The sequence below is a fragment of the Garra rufa genome, chromosome 18 (assembly GCF_049309525.1).
Source record: "Garra rufa chromosome 18, GarRuf1.0, whole genome shotgun sequence".
Lineage (NCBI taxonomy): Eukaryota > Metazoa > Chordata > Actinopteri > Cypriniformes > Cyprinidae > Garra > Garra rufa.
In genome coordinates, this window is record NC_133378.1 from 4,723,433 (window position 1) to 4,744,318 (window position 20,886).

General features: G+C 37.1%; 2 protein-coding genes across 2 annotated transcripts in view; one reads left to right on the forward strand and one right to left on the reverse strand.

Moving 5' to 3' along the window:
• Nucleotides 1-4,497, forward strand: part of pdzrn3a (PDZ domain containing RING finger 3a) — a 50,951-nt gene extending 46,454 nt beyond the window's left edge. The window contains exons 9-10 of the mRNA XM_073823494.1: nt 99-214; nt 333-4,497. Of these exons, the coding sequence (XP_073679595.1) occupies nt 99-214; nt 333-1,778 (1,562 nt within the window). The 3' untranslated portion in view covers nt 1,779-4,497. The remainder of the gene's footprint in view (nt 1-98; nt 215-332) is intronic.
• Nucleotides 4,498-5,113: 616 nt separating this feature from the next.
• On the reverse strand, nt 5,114-20,152 carry ppp4r2a (protein phosphatase 4, regulatory subunit 2a). The gene is made up of 9 exons (XM_073823559.1): nt 20,014-20,152; nt 19,147-19,228; nt 13,628-13,798; nt 13,455-13,548; nt 13,310-13,347; nt 13,125-13,199; nt 12,835-12,972; nt 9,326-9,627; nt 5,114-6,847 (listed from the first exon to the last, which is right to left on the reverse strand). The coding sequence occupies exons 1-9, from the start codon at nt 20,045-20,047 to the stop codon at nt 6,507-6,509; spliced, it is 1,275 nt and encodes a 424-aa protein (XP_073679660.1). The 5' UTR covers nt 20,048-20,152; the 3' UTR covers nt 5,114-6,506.
• Nucleotides 20,153-20,886: the final 734 nt, after the last annotated feature.

Sequence of the window (20,886 nt, forward strand, 5' to 3'; positions counted from 1 at the left end):
TCAGTAAGAGACATCATTTACATTATATAAAGCAATACAAGTCTTAATACCTGGTGTTCCCTTTAAGTTAAATAATTACAATGCATTTTGGTTTGGGTTGCAGAATGTTGGATGGTTGGAGGAGGAGAGAAACAACCTAGATGACTTGCACATGGTCACACTAGAGCAGCAACTTCACAAGGTCAAGGAGTTCACTGCAAGTATGCTGCTGCAGGTAAGTTAATAAGGGTCAAGTCAACAGTGAATTGCTCATTTCATCCAATTAAAAGGTGCTATCCTCACTATAAAAGTGATTTGCAAGCTATTAAAGTTCTACCCACTCACTTTAACAGAGCACAAATGAAGAAGATGGAGGCACTACAGATACGGCTACTTTACTATCCAACCAGCATGAGAAAGACAGCGGCGTAGGGCGCACAGATGAAAGCACTCGAAATGATGAAAGCTCAGAGCAGGACATCTTGGGGGATGACCAGAATTCCCTTTGCGATACCCTCCCAGAAAACCACAAGAAGTACAACTACAATCAGGACACTGTCGAAAGCGGGGACATGCATTTAAGCAATGAATCCTTCCTTTCGGTAGACAATGGAGACAGTGGAAACTTCCTTGGCATACCTGGCACAGCATGTGAACATTTTCGGAAACTGCTCGAGTTGAAATCTTTGGTGAATGGTAACAGTCTTCAGGGATTTCTGGACAATGATGATCAGGAGATTCAGATCCTTAATGAGGAGTTACTGAACATTGAGCTGGAGTGCCTGAGTATCATAAAAGCACACAGGCGTCAGGCTGAAGGTGGTGATCAGCAAGCCAAAAATCCTAGTGGCAAGCACTTTATTGAGCAAGTCCGACAGGACCTCCTCAATATCCAAGTGGACAATGAAGGCTCTACAAGTGCTTACAACACTGGAGAGAGCTGCTGGAGTTTGCATCCTGCTCTGGAGTCAGATTCTCATGACTCCCAAAGAATGGTTGCTGGAGACAAGGGTAAAAGTTCTCCCATGCATAGATGCAACTCGACAGCAGGATGCTCCAAACATCATCTCTCTCCCATTCAAGAGATCAGCCCCACCAAGAGTCTACCTGGAGATCCAGAGGTTGCAAATCAGGGGAAAAGAAAGCAGAAAAAGAACCCAAGGAAGAGTCTTTTGAGTTCCTTACGTCATTCCTCATACAAGAACACTTACATCCCAGCCCATGCACAACATTATCAAAGCTACATGCAACTTATCCAGCAGAAGTCGGCTGTGGAATATGCCCAGAGTCAAATCAGCTTGGCCAGCCTGTGCAAGAACGCAGAAACCACCCCGACTGAGTCCAAGGCCAGGTCAGGGTGGAAGGTAAAGGTCCGTAGTGATGGAACAAGGTACATCACCAAACGGCCCGTCAGGGACCAGCTTCTGAAAGATCGTGCTTTGCGCATTCGAGAAGAACGCTTCAGCGCAACTACAGATGACGATGCGGCAAGCGAACTAAAACTGGGTCGATACTGGAACAAGGAGGAGCGCAAACAGCACGCGGCACGAGCCAAAGAACAGCGCCAACGGCGGGAACTCATGAAGCAGTGCGGCATAGAGTGCAAGGAACAAGCAGGAACAATGGACGACAAGAAAGAGCCTGATATTATTCAGCTTAGCCGTAAAAAGATGATGAAGAGGAGAAACAAGAGGGTATTTGACAACTGGATGACCATTCAGGAGCTGCTGACACATGGCACAATGTCCACAGATGGTACAAGACTATATAATTCCTTTCTTTCTGTGACTACAGTATGAGGGATTGTCTGGTTTAGGGCACTTTACTAGTTTACTGTGTAAAATTGTGTGAGGGTTGGGTTGGGAAATCTTGCCTCATTTACGGAGGTGGGTCATTTAGGAACTCAAGTATGAAAATGTAGAGATTTGTGAGACAACAGTTGGAGTATGTAACACTTTCATATCTTAAAGGATTAGTTCACTTCCAGAACAAAAATGTACATATAATTTACTCACCCCCATTTCATCCAAGATGTTCATGTGTTTCTTTCTTCAGTTAAAAAAAAAAAAAAAACTTTTGAGGAAAACATTTCAGGATTTTCTCCATATATTGAACTTCAGTGGGAGCCAATGGGTTGAAGGTCCAAATTGCAGTTTCAGTGCAGCTTCAAAGGGCTCTACATGAACCCAGCTGAGGAATAAAGGTCTTATCTAGTGAAACGATTGGTCATTTTCAGCAGATAGTTCTTCATCTGTGTACTTCGGTTCAAAAAAGTAGAGTGGGGCAAAAAAGCTCCATCTCATTTTCTTCTCCAGCTTCAAAATCACCCGACATCGTTGTTTTACCCTTTTTTGTGAAGGGCATTTGTCTTTCTTTGCATGTTCGCTATGTAAACAGTGGGTCGGTACTTCCACCTACGTCACATGTGACCTAGTGCAAGACAAGCATTTGTGGTTAAAAAAGTATATGCTTTTATCCCCCGGTTTCCGAGACAAGGCTTAAAACTAGTCCTAGACTAAAATGTAAGTCTGAGGTGTTTCAACTGAAAGAAACTTGCACTGACTGAACTTAAAATATATCAGTACCTTTGTTTTGTCTGAAGATGCACACCAGTAATCTTTTTTTTCTAAGTCACATTTAAAAAATTACTTAAATGTCCTAATTGAACTATGGCCTAATCCTGGCTTAGTCTAAGCCCTGTCTATGAAACCAGGCCTTTATGTTTCTTTAGAAAAGGGCCGATAGTTTCGCTAGATAAGACTCTTATTCCCCTAATGGCTGGGATCATGTAGCGTCCTTTGAAGCTGCATTGAAACTGCAATTTGGACTTTCAACCCATTGATCCCCATTGAAGTCCACTATTACCCCTTTTCCACCAAGGCAGTTCGAGAGTGCTGGTCCAGAGCTGGAGCCTAGTTTCAAATTGGTTCTTAGTCTTTTGACACCCAAAGCCTCATCTCGCAACCAGGAAAAGTGGTTTGTAAGTAGCACCAAAACATTGCTGGTCTAGAAATAAGAACTGCTTGTGCCAGGGGCTGGGAACAGGATTACCATGACCAACAAGATAAATAGAAACTTTCAACTGGGCTTTTTTTTAGAAATAGCAGCTAAACACGAACACAGATTCACTATGTTTGGATGCCAGCATAGTTTCACAAAACCATTGTTGATTTTAGACTTGTTTGGAATGCGTCAGCACTGCGCAGACTGGTTTGCATGTGGAGTTGAAGTACCACGAGAACAATTCAAAAGCTTAAAGAATCATTTGCTCTCGTGGTGCTTTGGTGTCTTGCGCCGGTCGGTTTGCGCACTGCCGATGCATCTCGAGCAAGCCTGGTGTGTTTGGTTTTGCCACACTAGCGATGCTGGGAAAGATGAGACGTATTTAGGGATGTAAGACCTGGCTCTATGGTGGCTCTCTAGCCCGTGGAAAAGCAAACCGGTTCTTGAGGTGTATTCACACTTGTAGTTCAGTTTGTTTGGATAATTTGGTCCGGACCATAAAGGAAAATGATACATTTGGTTCAGGTCCGCATTAGTGTTCACACTGGCAGAGAACCTAAAGATACTGAACCTAAAGGCACAGTGATACGTTCACAACCTGATTGGTTGGGTTGAATGATGTATATTTTGTGATGGAACTCACTAGACACTCCAATCAAAAGGAAAAGGTGCGTTCGTCTTAAAGTTGAATACACCTAATGCCGTCTGCTGGACTAAGTGCGCTTATTGTTGCATGTATATGATTTTATTTTCACCATAAAGAGCTCATATAAGGCACTTTAGCACATTGCTCCACGTTTGCCCTCTGCTCATTTTGTTTCGGATACACCCCTTGTTCCCTTCATGAAATCATGTTGCATAGTGTCGCATCTTGTCATTACTTTCTGTTTTTGGTTTGTTTAGAAGTATTTGCTGTGTTCATATTTAATTTGAAGTTCACCAGAGTTTGTTTGGTGCGCACAAGGGTTCGGATGGCAGCGTTCACACTTAGGGTGTACTCACACTTGGCACGGTTGCCATGAACCGGGCCCGAGTACGATTGTCCCCCCTCCCCACTCCCCCTCTGGCCTGCACTTACATAGGGTTTCAGCATTCGTGCCGGAGCACGCTTACGTCATTATGGTGCGACTGTTTCAGGATAAACGGGAAGAGCGCACTCTCGCTGAACGCAATTTAGTCCATCGCTGTTTTTACTTTGTGGATAGTAATTTTGAGTCGTTTGTTCCGCGGTGGTCCACAGCCTATTGTTAAACAGGTCAATCGCCTTTGTGGCACGAAAATTTTTGCACAATCGTGCTGCTCGTATGAGGAGATTTGCAAGGTACCAGCTGAAGTGCAGCAAAGACTTTGCAGCTTTGATTATGGACTATAAAAACGTTGATTACCTCGCAAAAACGCAACGTCACGTGTCCTGTTCCGTGCTCCAGCACGGTTAGCGCTCACACTGCATGCGAACCGCGCCCGAGTCCAACTGAACCGTGCTCTGGCCCACCTCTTCCAAGCGAGCCAGGGACAGCTAAATGAGCCACGCCCGGGCACGGTTCGGAGCACTCACATTAGTCAAACAAACCGCGCTTTGGTGGTCAAACGCACTCGGGCAAGGTTCAAACTGCCTAGTGTGAGTACACCCTTATTCAAATGAACCACACTAACAGAGCAATCACACCAGAGTCTGTTTTAATCGAAGCAAACATGACAAGTGTGAACACATCTTTAGAAGGCTTGCCAGTCGAACCAGCTCCAGGTTTGCCCTCTGCTCATTTTGTTTTGGATACACCGCTTCTCTTCATGAAATCATGTCGCATATTGTCATTACTTCTTGTTTTTGGTTCGTTTAGAAGTATTTGGTCCATTTTGCATTCATATTTCATTCGGAATGTACCAGGGTTCGGATGGAAGCATTCACACGTACTCAAATGAACCGCACTAACAGAGCAATCGCACCAGAGTCTGTTTTAATCAAACCAAACATGACAAGTATGAAAACATCTTCAGACGGCTTGGCAGTCGAACCAGCTCTGAACTAGAACCAGGTTCCTGCTAGTGGAAAAGGGGCCTATATGGAAAAAACGATTTCTTTTCAACTGAGGAAAAAAATGAAAATGAAAATCTTTGATGACATGGGGGTAAATCATCAGAAATCCTTTATTCTGGTAGTGAACTAATCCCATAGAACTTGAGGGTACACTAACATTGCAGTTTGTATTGAAATATTTTATTGAATGACTAATAGTTTAATGTATTTTATGTGAAACTCTAGCTCTTATTTGCAATTAATGCCCATTAAGGTTTTACTTAAAAATTGTGAAAATGAATTGTGTCTATGGCCTGATATTCCAAAGAGTTTTATGCAGATAAAATGTTAGAAATGTCTCCGGTTGCCACAGATTAAGCATATCACTGCTTTTAAATGTGAACATTTATTGCTCTTCAGGAATACTGTCGAAAGCCCAAGCATTCAGTTCACGTGGAGATCATACAATTTCACTTTTCACAAAAGCAGTGAACACTTATAATCTACAAAATCTAATTTAAAAATTCTACATATCAAAAAGGAGCTGTGGAAATAGGTATGGGTAGAACAGCCTGTATACATGTCTGTAGAAAGCATGAAAAGTACAGTTTAAGAGATGTTGGTGTTGACAGTGTTGCTCATTTTTAACCTTTATACAACTGTTTGCCATTGTTTGATGAAACAAAATGAAAATCTCATAACAAATAATAATGGCTCAATAGTGGTTAAGCATAATATGTCAGTTGAAAAGACAGGCTCACTATATTAAGTTACACATCACAACCAACAGCACTCGAGTATCTAGTGCATGGAAAAGAAAAAAAAAAGAAAAAATCACATTAGTCCATTTTAGAATCTATTTACCAGCATCAGTGGATTAATACATGTCGGTGCTATGCTGGGAAGGCAGTTAAAATCAAAGGACCTAAAAATAAAAGAAAAAACAGCAAAGAAAGGAAATCGGTCTAACGCTGCTATTGAGCACTTTGTGCCACAAGCCAGCAGATGTATGCAGAAGGCAATACGAGGGGAAAGGGGTGTTCTCCTGGAATGTTTAGACACTGGTCTGCCGGTCGACGGGAATCCTGAGATCATCCGCCGACTGGACTAAACTAAAGGAAGTGCACACACACCCCTCACCCCTACAAACATATGCACACATTCACACAAACCAAAGATTTGCCACGTCTTCACTCTTAGTAGAGACTCTGATGTGAAATGAAAGGTGTTCGATGATGATGGACGTCCATGATTAGAAACAATCACAGAAAACCGCCATGGACAAGGCTTTCGTGTTATTCAATGGCAAACGTTCCGCTAAACCACCAGAAAGATGAGCTTCAAGTTTTTGACGTTCTTCAAAGAGCCCAAGAAGGGTCATAAGGAGTAGATTGGGACGTCATCAGAATGCCCTCCTCTCCTGGTCTATAAAGGATCTGCTAAACTTGCAGGATAAGTGATTTTCAGGGGTGGTGGGGGTTTGTAAAAATCAAGAATGTGTGGCCAAACTTCAGTCTTGCTCCATGGTGTCATCTGCAGTCTCTGAGCTGTCTGAACTGATTTCTGCAGTGGTACTGCCCTCTGCTGTCAGCTCTGTGGAGCTGCTGGGACATGCAGATGGAGTCTCTGCACTGGACACTCCCTCGTCACTGCCGTTATTGCTGCTACTGCTGACTGGGTCATTTCTCTCGTCCGTTTCCTGAGCCTCTGCGCTCTCTTCGCTGTCCGACCGCTGCTCCGGTAGATCCGATTCGCTGCCGGTCGCCTGATCGTGGGAAGGGTCGGGCGAATCTTCAGAAGTGGATTTGTCAACCCCGTTTTCTACGACCTCTGACTGTGTACTAGAGGGTTCTGCAGAGAGAGGAGCAGAAAATGTAAATGTATGCAAAGAGACGCTCAACAGCTGCTGATATGCAAAGATAAAGATAGTAGCACAGCAGTTACAGGACGAATAACATTACGTGGAATTAATCCAAAAACAATGGTCTATGGTGATTTTTAGTCACTCTTATTCCTTGTACAGTTGACGTCAAAAGTTTACATACACCTTGTACAATCATCAAAATGTTAATTTTATCAAAATAACAGAAATGTTATTTTTATTTAGTACTGACCCTATTGATATTTCAAATAAAAGACGTTTACATTTAGTCCACAACAGAAAATAATAGCTGGATTTATAAAAATGTTCAAAACATTCAGTATTGATTCTTAATACTGTGTTGTTATCTGAACCTGAAAGATTTTCTTTTGGTTAGCAATAGTTGTTCATTAGTTTCTTGTTTGTCCACTGTTCTTTAAAAAAAGTCCTTCAGGTCCCACAAATTATTTGTTTTTTAGCATTTTTGTGTGTTTGAACCCTTTCCAACAATGGCTGTATGATTTTGAAATTCATCATTTCACACCGAGGACAACTCGCTTATGCTTCCAAAATAAAAACAATGCTTAAGAGTGGGGGGTGAAAACTTTTGAACCAAATGATTTTTTTTTTTTTTTGCCTAAATATATTTTCTTCATTTAGTACTGCCCTTAAGGAGCTACAGAAGATGCTTAGATGTCTCCCATAAGACAAAATAAGTTAAATTTACCCTGATCTTCAAATTCCAAAAGTCTTCACCCCCTGGGTTTTCCTTCTGGAGCATCGGCAGCTGCGTTTCCGTTACCCTTTAAATTGCGCAAATTGAAATAGCGAATTGAAAATATGGCTAATAGAAACGTGTCGATTGCACAAAAACTCCTATATAATCAAAAAAAAAAAGTTTACGCTTGCATGAGGCGTTTTTTGTTTTTTTTCAGGCAATTCGAAAAAGGAATATTTTGCAAAACAGCAATGGAAACGTTTTTTTTTTTTTTTTTTTTCGCATTTACAGGTCACATTTGATTAGATATAACCAAAATCCCACAAAAACCTGTTGCCATGACTTATCGCGAGAGGAAAAAAAAAAAATGTTTTAGTCGCATAACATCGGTTAATGGAAACGCCGTCATTTCGCAATACATTTTAATCGAGATTAATAAAATATCGCCAAAGTTTTGCGTAAATCTGTAATGGAAACGTGCCTAGTGAGCATTTGAACCTTCTGTCATAGTTGCGTATGAATCCCTGAGTTGTCCTCGGTGTGAAAAGATAAATCTCAAAATCATACAGTCATTGTTGGAAAGGGTTCAAATACACAAAAATGCTGAAAAACCAAAGGTTTTGTGGGACCTGAAGGATTTTACTGAGGAAGTTTAACTGTTCAAGACAAACAAAGGACTCATGAACAACTATCACTAAACAAACAAACAAAAAAAAAAAAACACAGCTGTGGATCAATCAGGTAACAACACAGTATTAAGAATCAACTGTATGTAAACTTTTGAACAGGGTCATTTTTATAAATTCAACTATTATTTTCTCTTGTGGACTACATGTAAACATCTTTTATGTGAAATATTCTTGCCAAAAAAAAAAAAAACGTCTTTAAGTAAAATAATTACCATTTTTTGACTTCTGACCATTAGCTTTTATAACAGAGCATCTCTCTATTTGTTCAAGACCTTTCCCACTTATCCAATTGGCTTCATCAGTTATCAGACAGTGGAGACATCCCTGCTTTTAGACCTCCGAAGTAAACAAAGACTAGACATAAAATAAGCTCTAAAAGCCTGCAAATACCCAGATATAGCCTCTATCAAGACATACTAAATCTCCAGTTTAAACACCAGACTGACTGGCAGAGTGCATTTTCTCAATGAGGCTGTGCACCAAACTTTCAAAATAGGACCATGGGATGGGGTTTATGTGAACTCCAGTACAGTTAGCAAATGGCATGAAAGTAATCTGGTTTATTATGTGGAAGCCTATTATAGTGTAATGCATTTTTCATTGCGTGCTCATGTCAGCAAAAATTGCCTTTGTCGTGCATCATGCATCGTGCATGTTAGGATTCAGTTTTGCCAGCCAATGAACAAAAACATAAGTGGGGGGAGAAAAAAAAAAAAAGTGAACCAAGCAGCACTTTCCATTTTTGGCATGTTCTCCTGAACGGTTACCTAGCTACAGTGATAAACAGCTGCTGCAAGTACTCGTGGAGGTACTCGTGATGATAATACAAATGCATTGTAGATCTGAGGCACATAATGCAAGATTTAAAAAGCAGTCGACAGTCCTGGACAACAGATGAAGCCTCTCTGAATGGGCAAGGTCCATATGCTTCAATTAAAATGGATCTGATGTTTACAATCTCGGTTTATACAGGATGTTAGAAGCAATATCCGTGTATGCATACTCCAATATGCTCTCAACACAGTTCTGCTGGTATTCAGTGCACTGTTGAAATAACATACCTTGGTCTTCAGTGACAAATTTGTCAGGTTTTTCGTCATTCACCTCTGTAGTGACGTCTGACGAGGACTGCGGTACATCCGTCGAGCTCTCTGCTGCCGATGTACAGGGCGACTGCACCTTTTCATCCAGCTCTTTTTCGATTCCATCCTCATCATCTTCCTCCTCCTCCTCTTCTTCTTCCTTTTCGAACTTGAGTCTCTTTGCTTCATGCGTCTCAGTGTTCGAAGCATCGTCATCTTCACGATGTTTGCTCTTCACTGGACCACTGTGTGAACCTTCTGCTTCCGATTCCGAAGGATCACTTAAAAGACAAGGTTTTTTTAGATTCCAAAAAGACATTTTTACAGACTTGAAATCGTGATTTGAGTTTTGTGGGTTTCATTTTATATGCAAGTCAAGTTTTAAAGTCAAATGTTTAATATTAAATGTTGTTTTGTATTACAATTAACAGGTTTCGTCATTTTGTTATATGAAGGGGACATTAAAAATGTTTTGGAAACTTTATTATGCCTTCATTTATTTTTGCTACTTTTTAAATACCTTAAGCATAGACTTTGTTTTTAACCAGACTTTAATCTTAAACAATAAACCATTATGAATTATGAAACACTTAAACTATAATAATCTAAACAAACAGTGAAATAAGCCATTTAATATTGATCATGTGAAAATTATCAGTTTGTTTGGGTTTTTTTGTGTTTAAAAAATTATAGCAAAAATTACACAACCTGTCAAAAGTTTTTGAACGGCAAGATTTTTTTTTTTTTTTTTTTTTTTAAGAAGTCTCTTCTGCTCACTAAACCTGTATTTATTTGATCCGAAGTGCAGCAAGAACAGTAACATTTTGAAATAGTTTTACTATTTAAATGAACTGTTTTCTATTTGAATATATTTTAAAACGTAATTTATTCCTGTGATCAAAGCTGAATTTTCAGCATCATTACTCCAGTCTTCCAGAAATCATTCTAATATGCGGATTTGCTGCTCAAGAAATTGTTTTACTATTAATATTATCAATATTTAAAACAGTTGAGAATATATATTTTTTTCAGAATTCTTTGATGAATAGAAAGATCCAAAGATCAGCATTTATCTGAAATAAAATGCTTTTTGGATTATAGAAATAATACTTTTGTTTAGCAAGGATGCTTTAAATTGATGATAAAATACATTTATAATGTTACAAAGAATTTCTATTTCAGATAAATGCTGTTCTTCTGAACTTTCTATGCATCAAAGAAACCTGAAAATCTACTCAATTTAAACAAAATAATAAAATGTTTTTTAACAGGCAAATCAGAATATTAAAGTGATTTCTGAAGGATAATGTGACTGGAGTAATGACGCTAAAAAAAATCAGCTTTGAGATCACAGGAACAAAATACTGTTTCAATATTCAAATAGAAATCAGTTATTTTAAATAGTAAAACTATTTCAAATTTTTACAGATTTTGCTGTACTTCGGAAAAAATAAATGCAGGCTTGGTGAGCAGAAGAGACCTCTTTAAAAAAAAAAAAAAAAAGGACAACTGTCTTAATGAGGAGCTTTGCATGAAATATGAGAAATTAGGAAAATTTGGGGGAGATAAGAAATTAAGGTAAATATCATTCAATTTATTACATGGGACTTTCTGCAATTTATGCAAAGAACATGAAAACATTACAAATTTAGATGTGTAAAATGTAGTGCTGTCGATCGATTTAAAAAAAAAAATTGCGTTTTTTTTTTAAAATAAATCGTGATTAATCCCACCTAAGATTAAAGTTTTTAAATATACTTTTATATTGCAATAATTCCACATTTAATCTTCAAATTAATGTAGAAACAACAAAGACAGTATATTTTTAATATTTGTTAAAAATTTATGACTGAAGGCGATTATCGCTGATACCAGTATTGCTTAAGTCTCTAGGAAATTGTTCTTTTTTCCTTAAAGGAACACTCCACTTTTTTTGGAAATAGGCTCATTCTCCAACTCCCCCCGAGTTAATAAGTTGATTTTTACCGTTTTGAAATCCATTCAGCCGTTCTCCTGTTCTGGTGATATCACTTTTAGCATAGCTTAGCATAGATCATTGAATCCTATTAGACCAATAGCATCGCGTACAAAAATGACCAACGAGTTTCCATATTTGTTGTATTTAAAACTTGACTCTTCTGTAGTTATATTGTGTACTAAGACCGGTGGAAATGCAAAGCTGCGAGTTTCTAGGCTGATAAGATTAGGAACTACACTTCCATTCCGGCGTAATAGTCAAGGAAGTTTGCTGCCGTAATATGGCCGAAGCAGGCGGAGTAATATCAGAAATGAGTTCCCAGCTAGTTTAGCATTTGCACATGTGCTGCGTGATATTACTGCTCCTGCTTCAGCCTTATTACGGCAGCAAACTTCCTTGACTATTACGCCGGAATGGGAGTGTAGTTCCTAATCTATCAGCCTAGAAAATTGAAGCTTTGCATTTCCACCGGTCTTAGTACACGATATAACTACAGAAGAGTCAAGTTTTGAATAGGACAAATATCGAAACTCGTTGGTCATTTTTGAACGTGATGCTATTGGTCTAATAGGATTCAATGATCTATGCTAAGCTATGCTAAAAGTGATATCGCCAGAACAGGAGAACGGCTGAATGGATTTCAAAACGGTAAAAATCAACTTATTAACTCGGGGGGAGTTGGAGAATGAGCCTATTTCCAAAAAAAGTGGAATGTTCCTTTAATATTTAACCATTGACTATAGCCATTCAACATTACAGTATATTTGAGATCCATCAAACTTAAAACAATTTCTTCAACAAGTAGGAAATATGCAGAAATTTAATAAAGTTATCAAACACTAAATAACATACAGAAGTATCCTTAAACCTTCCTCTTTCGTTAGTTCTTTGATTAACAGACAAAACAGATGGGTTATTAGGTTATTTGGCTGCTGCTACTTTAAGAGCTGCCACTACTGAACGTGACGTGGATCTGACACGCATACTTGTAGTTTAATTCGCACTTTAACATAAAATAATACAGACTACAGCACGCATCGACGCATTTCTGCGCGCAATTGAAGCGTGTGTGCTAAAAGCACAGTAAAAAAGCCGTTCGTTTTCGTTTTTACTGCACAACACCTCATCTAACCACAGTTCACTGATGTTCTACTGAAGCTCCTCGTCACCTGTATATTTCCCTCGCTCATTTGAATAGCGTCTGGCACTGAAGTGAAATGCTTGTCTCATTTAATGTGGTCATAAATACATTCTGTGCACTTCTTGTCAAGAAAAAGAGGCCGTTTTGAGTTTACCCGCCAATTTTGACAGCACTGGTAAAATGACAGCTGTGGTAAATATTAAGAATTTAAGTATAGAAAATAACAGATGTGAGGTTAGCAAGACAAATGAGTTCTTCCAAAAATGTTTCAGCAGGAAATACAAACAAAGAAATAGCAAAACTGCATTCACCAACAGCAGGGCTACACAGTTTGAACAAAAGTATCACATCGTGGCATTTTGCACTTACTTGACTGTTCTGTCTGATTGCTCTGAGGCTTGTTCTTTGCTTTCTGTGCTGTCAGGAAGGCCGTTGGTAGCTACACTGCTGGCCAGGGAGAGTTTTGGTCTGTTCAGTGGCCTGGGTGTTCCTGGACCATTCACATTTCTATCACAGACAATCAAAGACACATTGGACAGTAAAATTAAGTCCAACTAGTCTCTCTTTACAGTAAGCGCTAACATTTCAAACTGAATCAGTTTAGTGACCCATGAGGCTATTATCAGAGTTTCCACAATGCTGTGGAGTGATAAACTCACCTATCTGGAAACGCTGAAGTGTTGCCAGGGAACATGACACCGTTCATTCTGTTCAAACAACCTGACCCTTTTTTCCTTTAAAAATAAAAGACACATTTAAGTGTTAACGACAGCAGGTTTCTGAACACATAACAGCATCGCTGACAAAGCTGCCGTAAAATAAAGTAGAAAAGACTTTAACTCACTCTGAGGTAGGATACACACAACTGACCACCATCACATTCTGAAAATGAAAAACATTTCATTTTAACTGAGTAAATAAATGAATCTGCTGTAACAAGGCACACATAAAACGCAGTCTCAAAGAGAGTTTCCTTGAACGCAACATACCTTCTCCACACCCCTGAGGAACTTGTCTGTTCCTGTGTAGTTTCTTTTTGGCTCAGTGAGAAGCTCGCAAAGACGCTGAATGGTGAAAGGAATCCTGAAAAAAATCATTTTAATTCAAATATTTTCACAAAGGGACTGTGGAACTACTGTGGAACATGTTTGTTGGCCCTTACCCATTATATCCACTGACGATTTTGAGAATCCTCTGCTTCATCTCCTCAAAGGGAATGTACTCAACGTTTGGATTGGCAGGTCCCCGTTGTTCTGGACATGAGGCTTTAAAATCATCCATCACTTTCTCCAGTTTATAGAGGAAGTAACCTTTAAACTGAGACCACTGAATCCTGATGATGGAGAAAGGAATGGTTTAAGTGAAGACAAACCTAATGAAACAGAAAAAAAAAATCTGAAACACTGTTTATTGTAATGATTCACTCTAATTTAGAGCAAAATTTGGTTTTAAAGTCAGCATAAAAAGGAGATTGTCTCTTCCTCTCAATTGTGACTTATACCCAGTGAAACATCTTCTCAAATGAGAATAAATTTAAGGTGGGACTTGATTTTGTCCATTAAACTCTTAAAAACAAAGGTGCTTTAAAAGTTCTTCAAAGCAATGCCATAGAAGAACCATTTTTGGTTTCACAAATGTGACCCTGGACCACAAAACCAGTCATAAGGTTAAATTTGACAAAACTGAGATATATACATCATATGAAAGCTCAATAAATAAGCTTTCTATTGATGTATGGTTTGTTAGGATAGGACAATATTTGACCGAGATACATCTATTTGAAAATCTGAAATCTGAGGGTGCAAAAAAATCAAAAAGACTGAGAAAATCACCTTTAAAGTTGCCCAAATTAGGTTCTTAATGCATATTACAAATCAAAAATTACATTTTGATATGTTTACAGTAGGAATTTTACAAAAAATCTTCATGGAACATGAACTTTACTTAATTTCTTAATGATTTTTGGCATAAAAGAAAAATCTAAAATTCTGACCCACGCAATGTATTTTTGGCTATTGCTACAAATATACCCCAGCGACTTAAGACTGGTTTTGTGGTCCAGGGTCACAAATAACCATTCAGTCAAAGGTTCTTTAAAGAACCAACTCTTTCTACCTTTTTATAATCTGAAGAACCTTACTTCACCACAAAGAACCTTTTGTGAAACAGAAAGGGTCTTCAGATGGTAAAGGTTCTTTATGGAACTATTTAGACAAAAAAGGTTCTTCTATGGCATCATGAAGCACCTTTATTTTTAAAAGTGTAGTGTTAGATGATTATCATTTGACCCTGCATAGACAGCAACACAACTGACAAGTTCAAGGCCCAAAAAGAAAGTAAGGACATTGCTAAAACAGTCCAAGTGGCATCAGTGGTTCAACCGTAATGTTATAAAGGTACAAGAATACTTTTTGTGCGCAAGGCAACAAAAATAACAACTTAAACAATTTCTTCTTTTCCGGGTCAGTCCTGGATGCATGTTCACGAGAAGGCATTCTATGGAGGAAGTTATTTTTGTTTTCTTCGTGCACCTGAAGTATTCTTGTAGCTTCATAACATTACAGTTGAACCACTGATGTCACCGACTATTTTAACAATGTCCTTGCTACCTTTCACTGCTGTCTTCGCAGGACCAGAATGTTCTCAGATTTCATCAAAAATCTTAATTTGTGTTCTGAACATGACATCTTACAGATTTAGAATGACATGAAAGTTATTGACAGAATTTTTATTTGAGTGAACTAACCCTTTAAGGTACAATTACTTTGTGGATAAAAGGGTCTGTCTGGATCAGAAAAAGTTTTTGTACATTTTATTTCATGTAATATTTGATATTGTGCTTTAATATGAACAATCATGATATGAATATTTTCTTTCAAATAATGCATTTTATGATCCATGCAGACCCTTTCAATATAAACACTGAAATTAAGAGATGCTAAAAGGTCTGAATCACAAGATACAAACTCAAAATTGTGAAAAATTAAGTCTTGTGTGATTTAAAGTCGCTATTAGTGTTTTTACAGTGTTGTGGAGTAGGTAGTTACATGTAACACTGTTACATAATTTAATTACAAAATAAATCTAACTAATCTGTTAGTTACTGAGAAAAACACTTCTTGTATAGACCCTTACAATATAAACATTGAAATTGAGAGGTCTGAATCACAAAGTATAATCTCAAAATTGCAATATACAAACTCAGGATTGTGAAAAATAAAGTCTTGTGTGATTACAAGTCGCTATTAGCGTTTTTACAGTGTTGTGGAGTAGGTAGTTACATGTAACAGTGTTACATAATTTAATTACAAAAAAAAATCTAACTCAAAAACTAAAAACAGGTTATTAAAATTAATTACTTATGATGGCTTAGGATTACATGTGAATACTTGTATTAATATTTACCATTTCTTGTTATGATTTTAAATCAGTATTTAACAGCAGAACTATCTCAAACTAAAAAGAAGTGCTAAAGTCTGATTTTGAAGTGGCTGTGCTTTAAAATTCAATTATCCTCATCTTATTTCAAGAGTTTAAGGATTTTGAAAGTCGTTCTGACTGCTTTTATTGTACTCATTTGTAAGTTACTTTGGATAAAAGCGTCTGCTAAATGACTACATGTAAATATAAATTTAGAAAAGTAATCAAATGTAATCAATTACATTATTTAATATTTTTTATTAAAATAGTTACAATACTTATTACATTTTAAACAGGGTAACTTGTAATCTGTAACCTATTACATTTGGACCTAGTGTCCTGATCCACTCAGACCCTTACAATATAAACATTGAAATTGAGAGATGTTAAAAGGTCTGAATCACAAGATATAAACTCAAAATTGCAATATACAAACTCAGAATAGTGATATAAATAAAGTCTTGTGCGACGAAAGTCGCTATTACCATTTTTTTACAGTATTGTAGAGTAGGTAGTTACATGTAACACTGTTACGTAATTTAATTCCAAAATAAATCAAACTAATCTGTTAGTTACTGAGAAAAAAACATGCTTGTAAAAATTTGTCATTTATCATGCAATGTTAACAACTACAAAGAGGGTTACATCTAGGGCTGCACGATATTGGGAAAAAATTACATTGCAATATTTTTTTCTTGCGATATATATTGCGATGTGTACAAATTCATACATGTTCATCAGGTTGTTTTGAACTGCTTGAAAATCGAATAATAATTCAAGAATAATTGGGGTAATTTTGTAAGCATTTTCAAAGAATAAAAAAAAAAAGTAAAAGTACAGTATAATCAAAACCCTGAAATAAAATACTTTTTAAAGCTTATTTTGGGTAGTTTCATAAACAGTTTGACTCACCTTATTCACTGTCAATTCAGGCAAATCAAGGCTCTAATATGAAATTAATAATGAATGTTGCTTTTACCCTGATGAAATGGAAATCAGCTTCTTCCTTTCACGAAAAACATTAAAAGCTTAGCCAAGATGGAGGAACAGCTGATCATAGCTGTTACAGGGATGACATTTTTTAGCAGCAGAGCTACTGCAAGCAATTTTTAGTTTTGGAAATCCATTTATCTTTGTTTATTTCTCTTTGCTGAAACTTCCGCGTCTTTAGGAGAGCGCGGGTCACGGTTGCTTAGCAACGGCAGACGCCACTGGAGCTCAAGTTACAGAGCGCTTTGGAAAGACGGAGAAAGCGGCGCGCCTAGCGTTTTCCACGCGTTTTTAGGCGCGACATGTGAACGGTCGCTTAAATTCGTAGAGTTTCCACGAGTTGTGGCAACTCCCGACAAAGCACCTGTTTTTGGTCAGCAGCATCCTTTTTGTATCCAAAATACTTCCATATGACCGACGTTGCGTTTCTTTTTGCGACCAAATCTTCCATTTCGCCGCTTTTCTCCCGTCCCGCGCTCATTTCGCCATGAGCACGCAGAGACTGCATGCATGAAGTAGGTGAAGCAACGTGTGCATTGTAGTTTTTAAAGAACCCTTATACATGAGTTAATTACTTTATTTTAGACAAATATAGATCCGTGAATAGAAAGTTTAGAAATATAGAAAGTACATTTTTAAATCAAACACACATCATTTTTTTTTGCCCTGCATCGTGACTGCTACGATGTGACTATCGCGCATGCGTACATCGCAATGACGATACTGAAACGATCTATCGTGCAGCCCTAGTTACATCTGAATACTTGTTTTAATATTTACCATTCCTTGTTATGATTTTAAACGATCTCCAACTAAAAAGAAGTGCTAAAGTCTGATTTTGAAGTGGCGGTGCTTTAAAATTAAAATTAATTCAAGAGTTTAAGGATTTTGAAAGTCGGTCTAACTGCTTCTATTGTACTCATTTGTAAGTTACTTTAGATAAAAGCGTCTGCTAAATGACTACTGGTAAATATAAATTAAGAAAAGTAAATCAATTGTAATCAGTTACATTATTTTAATTAAATTATATAGTTACAATACATATGTGACCCTGGACCACAAAACCAGTCTTAAGTCGCTGGGGTATATTTGTAGCAATAGCTAAAAATACATTGTATGGGTCAAAATTATTGATTTTTCTTTTATGTCAAAAATCATTAGGAAATTAAGTAAAGATCATGTTACATTAAGATTTTTTGTAAAATTCCTACTGTAAACCTATCAAAATGTAATTTTTGATTAGTAATATGCATTAAGAACTTAATTTGGACAACTTTAAAGGTGATTTTCTCAGTATTTTGATTTTTTTGCACCCTCAGATTCCAGATTTTCAAATAGATGTATCTCGACCAAATATTGTCCTATCCTAACAAACTATAAATCAATAGAAAGCTTATTTATTGAGCTTTCATATGATGTATACATCTCAGTTTTGTAAAATTTAACCTTATGACTGGTTTTGTGGTCCAGGGTCACATATTACATTTTAAACAGGGTAACTTGTAATCTGTAACCTATTACATCTGGACCTAGTGTCCTTGAAAATAGTGTCCTGATCCACACAGACCCTTTCAATATAAACACTGAAACTGAGAGATGTTAAAAGGTCTGAATCACAAGATAAACTCAAAATTGCAATATACAAACTCAGAATTGTGAAAAATAATGTCTTGTGCGATGAAAACTCGCTATTAGCGTTTTTTTACAGTGTTGTGGAGTAGGTAGTTACATGTAACACTGTTAAGTAATTTAACTACAAAATAAGTCTAACTAATCTGTTACTGAGAAAAAACATGTTACTAAAATTAGTTACTTAGGATGGGTTACATCTGAATACTTCTTGTATCAATATGCACCATTTCTTGTTATGATTTTAAATCTGTATTTAACCGCAGAACAATCTCAAACTAAAAAGACGTGCTAAAGTCTGATTCTGAAGTGGTTGTGCTTTAAAATTAAATTATTACCATCTTAATTCAAGAGATTAAGGATTTTGAAAGTCGATCTGACTGCTTCTATTGTACTCATTTGTAAGTTACTTTGGATAAAGCGTCCACTAAATGACTACTTGTAAATATAAATTTAGAAAAGTAATCAGTTACATTGTTTTAATAAAAAAATTAAATAGTTACAATACTTATTACATTTTAAACAGGGTAACTTGTAATCTGTAACCTATTACATTTGGACCTAGTGTCCTTGAAAATACTTGTCTATAAAAGCAATCTTCTCTCCATAACAGCAGTCTGCCTGTGTGAGTGCTGAACTTACATGGTCTCTCCTGTTTTTGCAACATGCGACAGAAACTGATCCAAAATCGGGCAGGTTTCCTTTTCTCCTTTCTTCTCGAAATCTACAGTGAACAAAGTAAACAATAATGCTTTTTGTGGAAATGCTTTTATTCTATTGCATATTCCGTTTAATAACATTACTGACACCTTATTGTTATTTCCTGTTATTGCTTTTAGTGTGTATTCATACTTTAGCAACTTAATATGAAGAATGTCAATGGAGCACTTTGAAATTGAAGTTTCTTCTGCAGACATGGTAGTAGAATTGGAGAATTCACAATATGGTCATGGAGGAAAACATGATTATAGATATACACAAAGCCCTGTACGATGGCATATATTAAGTTTATAAACAAAACCAACATCAATGACATGACAGTTTCAAGACTTCACTCTGTCAGTAATATAACATAATATAATCCACCCACACTCTTATATAAAGTTAAATCACACAGATACGCGCCCGAGAAACTTTTCTGCTGACTATGCAGCAAACTTAAAGCAAGTAAGAAGTTTCTGACAGTAAATAAGCGACTAAACCAGTGTTTTCAGTGCTCGCATAGTAACAGCAGTGTAGCTCCGAGCTAACCGGCTTTCTATCTGTTCCTGGCTTCCAGAGCACTTTATCAACTTCCGACTGGGTACATCAACAAAATCAACTCAAACACATTTTCTGTGTACCGCTGAGAAGCAATCGATATCGATTACTCGTGCTATTTAATGGTTTCCCCTGCTGGATCAGCTACCTAGCATCGGCTGCTAGTTTGATTTCTTAGCTTAGCTTACACGCTAACGCATTTCCAAACCCTTTTCTGTTAAACGTTATTGGTCAGATTGCTTGCGGTACCTCTAAAAGCTCCCAGAAGTGTGTCGATTTCCATTGTGGACGTATGTTTGCTACTCTCTGGTCTCTCTGAGTCCAGCTGGAGACAGAAAGATGGCAACAGCGACACGGAGAAAACAGCAGCAAATCTTTAATATGGCGCCGGTGACGTCACTACCTGCCTGGCTTCTGCTGTTGAGCATGCGCCAGGTCTTCATGTTCATGAAAACTCTTTATTTTGCATAAAGAAGCACGAAACAGTCCTGTCTGTTGTTCTATATTAAACTGTAGCCCTTGTTGTTCTACCTACTTGAAAACTTTGAAACTAAAATCACAAGGTGAACTTGCAACATGTATTTATAGGCCTGCTATTAGTTGTTTAGGCAGTGATTTGTCAGGCCAGAAAACGCATAATAAAACAGATTTTGATGTTTTATGACTTGTTTATGTGGTTGCATTGAAATAGCGCTTATTAATACCGTGTAGTGAAGAATATCACTAAAGAATAACAGAATAATAGCAAAGGAATTTCAGAGCTTAATTTTAAGAAAATGAAGAGCAGGGTGGTAAACATGAATTGATATGAAATTAAATGATATTTTTTTTTTTAAATATGTCTGAATATATTTGCAAGACATTGTAAATTAAAAGCTAGCCAGAGGGAGGCAGTGTATGCACGACGAATAAAGTTTTATTATATAAAAAATAGAGCTTCTCCTGTTATTTATTACTAGTTTTCATTTAAAGTCTTTCTTGATCAAAAGTGGTGATAAAGACTTTTATAATTAGAATGATTCTGAAGGATCAGTACTAAATTTTGTATGATCCCTCTTATTTTGCTAAAATAATTAATATTTTGCAGATTCTTCAAGGTGTATGTAAACTTTTAATGCATTT

What these genes read in the sequence shown, in the direction of transcription:
- ppp4r2a (XM_073823559.1), bottom strand. Translation starts at nt 20,047, where the DNA reads ATGGAAATCGACACACTTCTGGGAGCTTTTAGAG. An exon ending in TGTGTGTATCCTACCTCAGA is followed by an intron (nt 13,200 to 13,309) that starts GTGAGTTAAAGT and finishes TTATTTTTAAAG; the next exon opens with GAAAAAAGGGTCAGGTTGTT. An exon ending in ATTTGTCACTGAAGACCAAG is followed by an intron (nt 6,848 to 9,325) that starts GTATGTTATTTC and finishes CTCTCTCTGCAG; the next exon opens with AACCCTCTAGTACACAGTCA.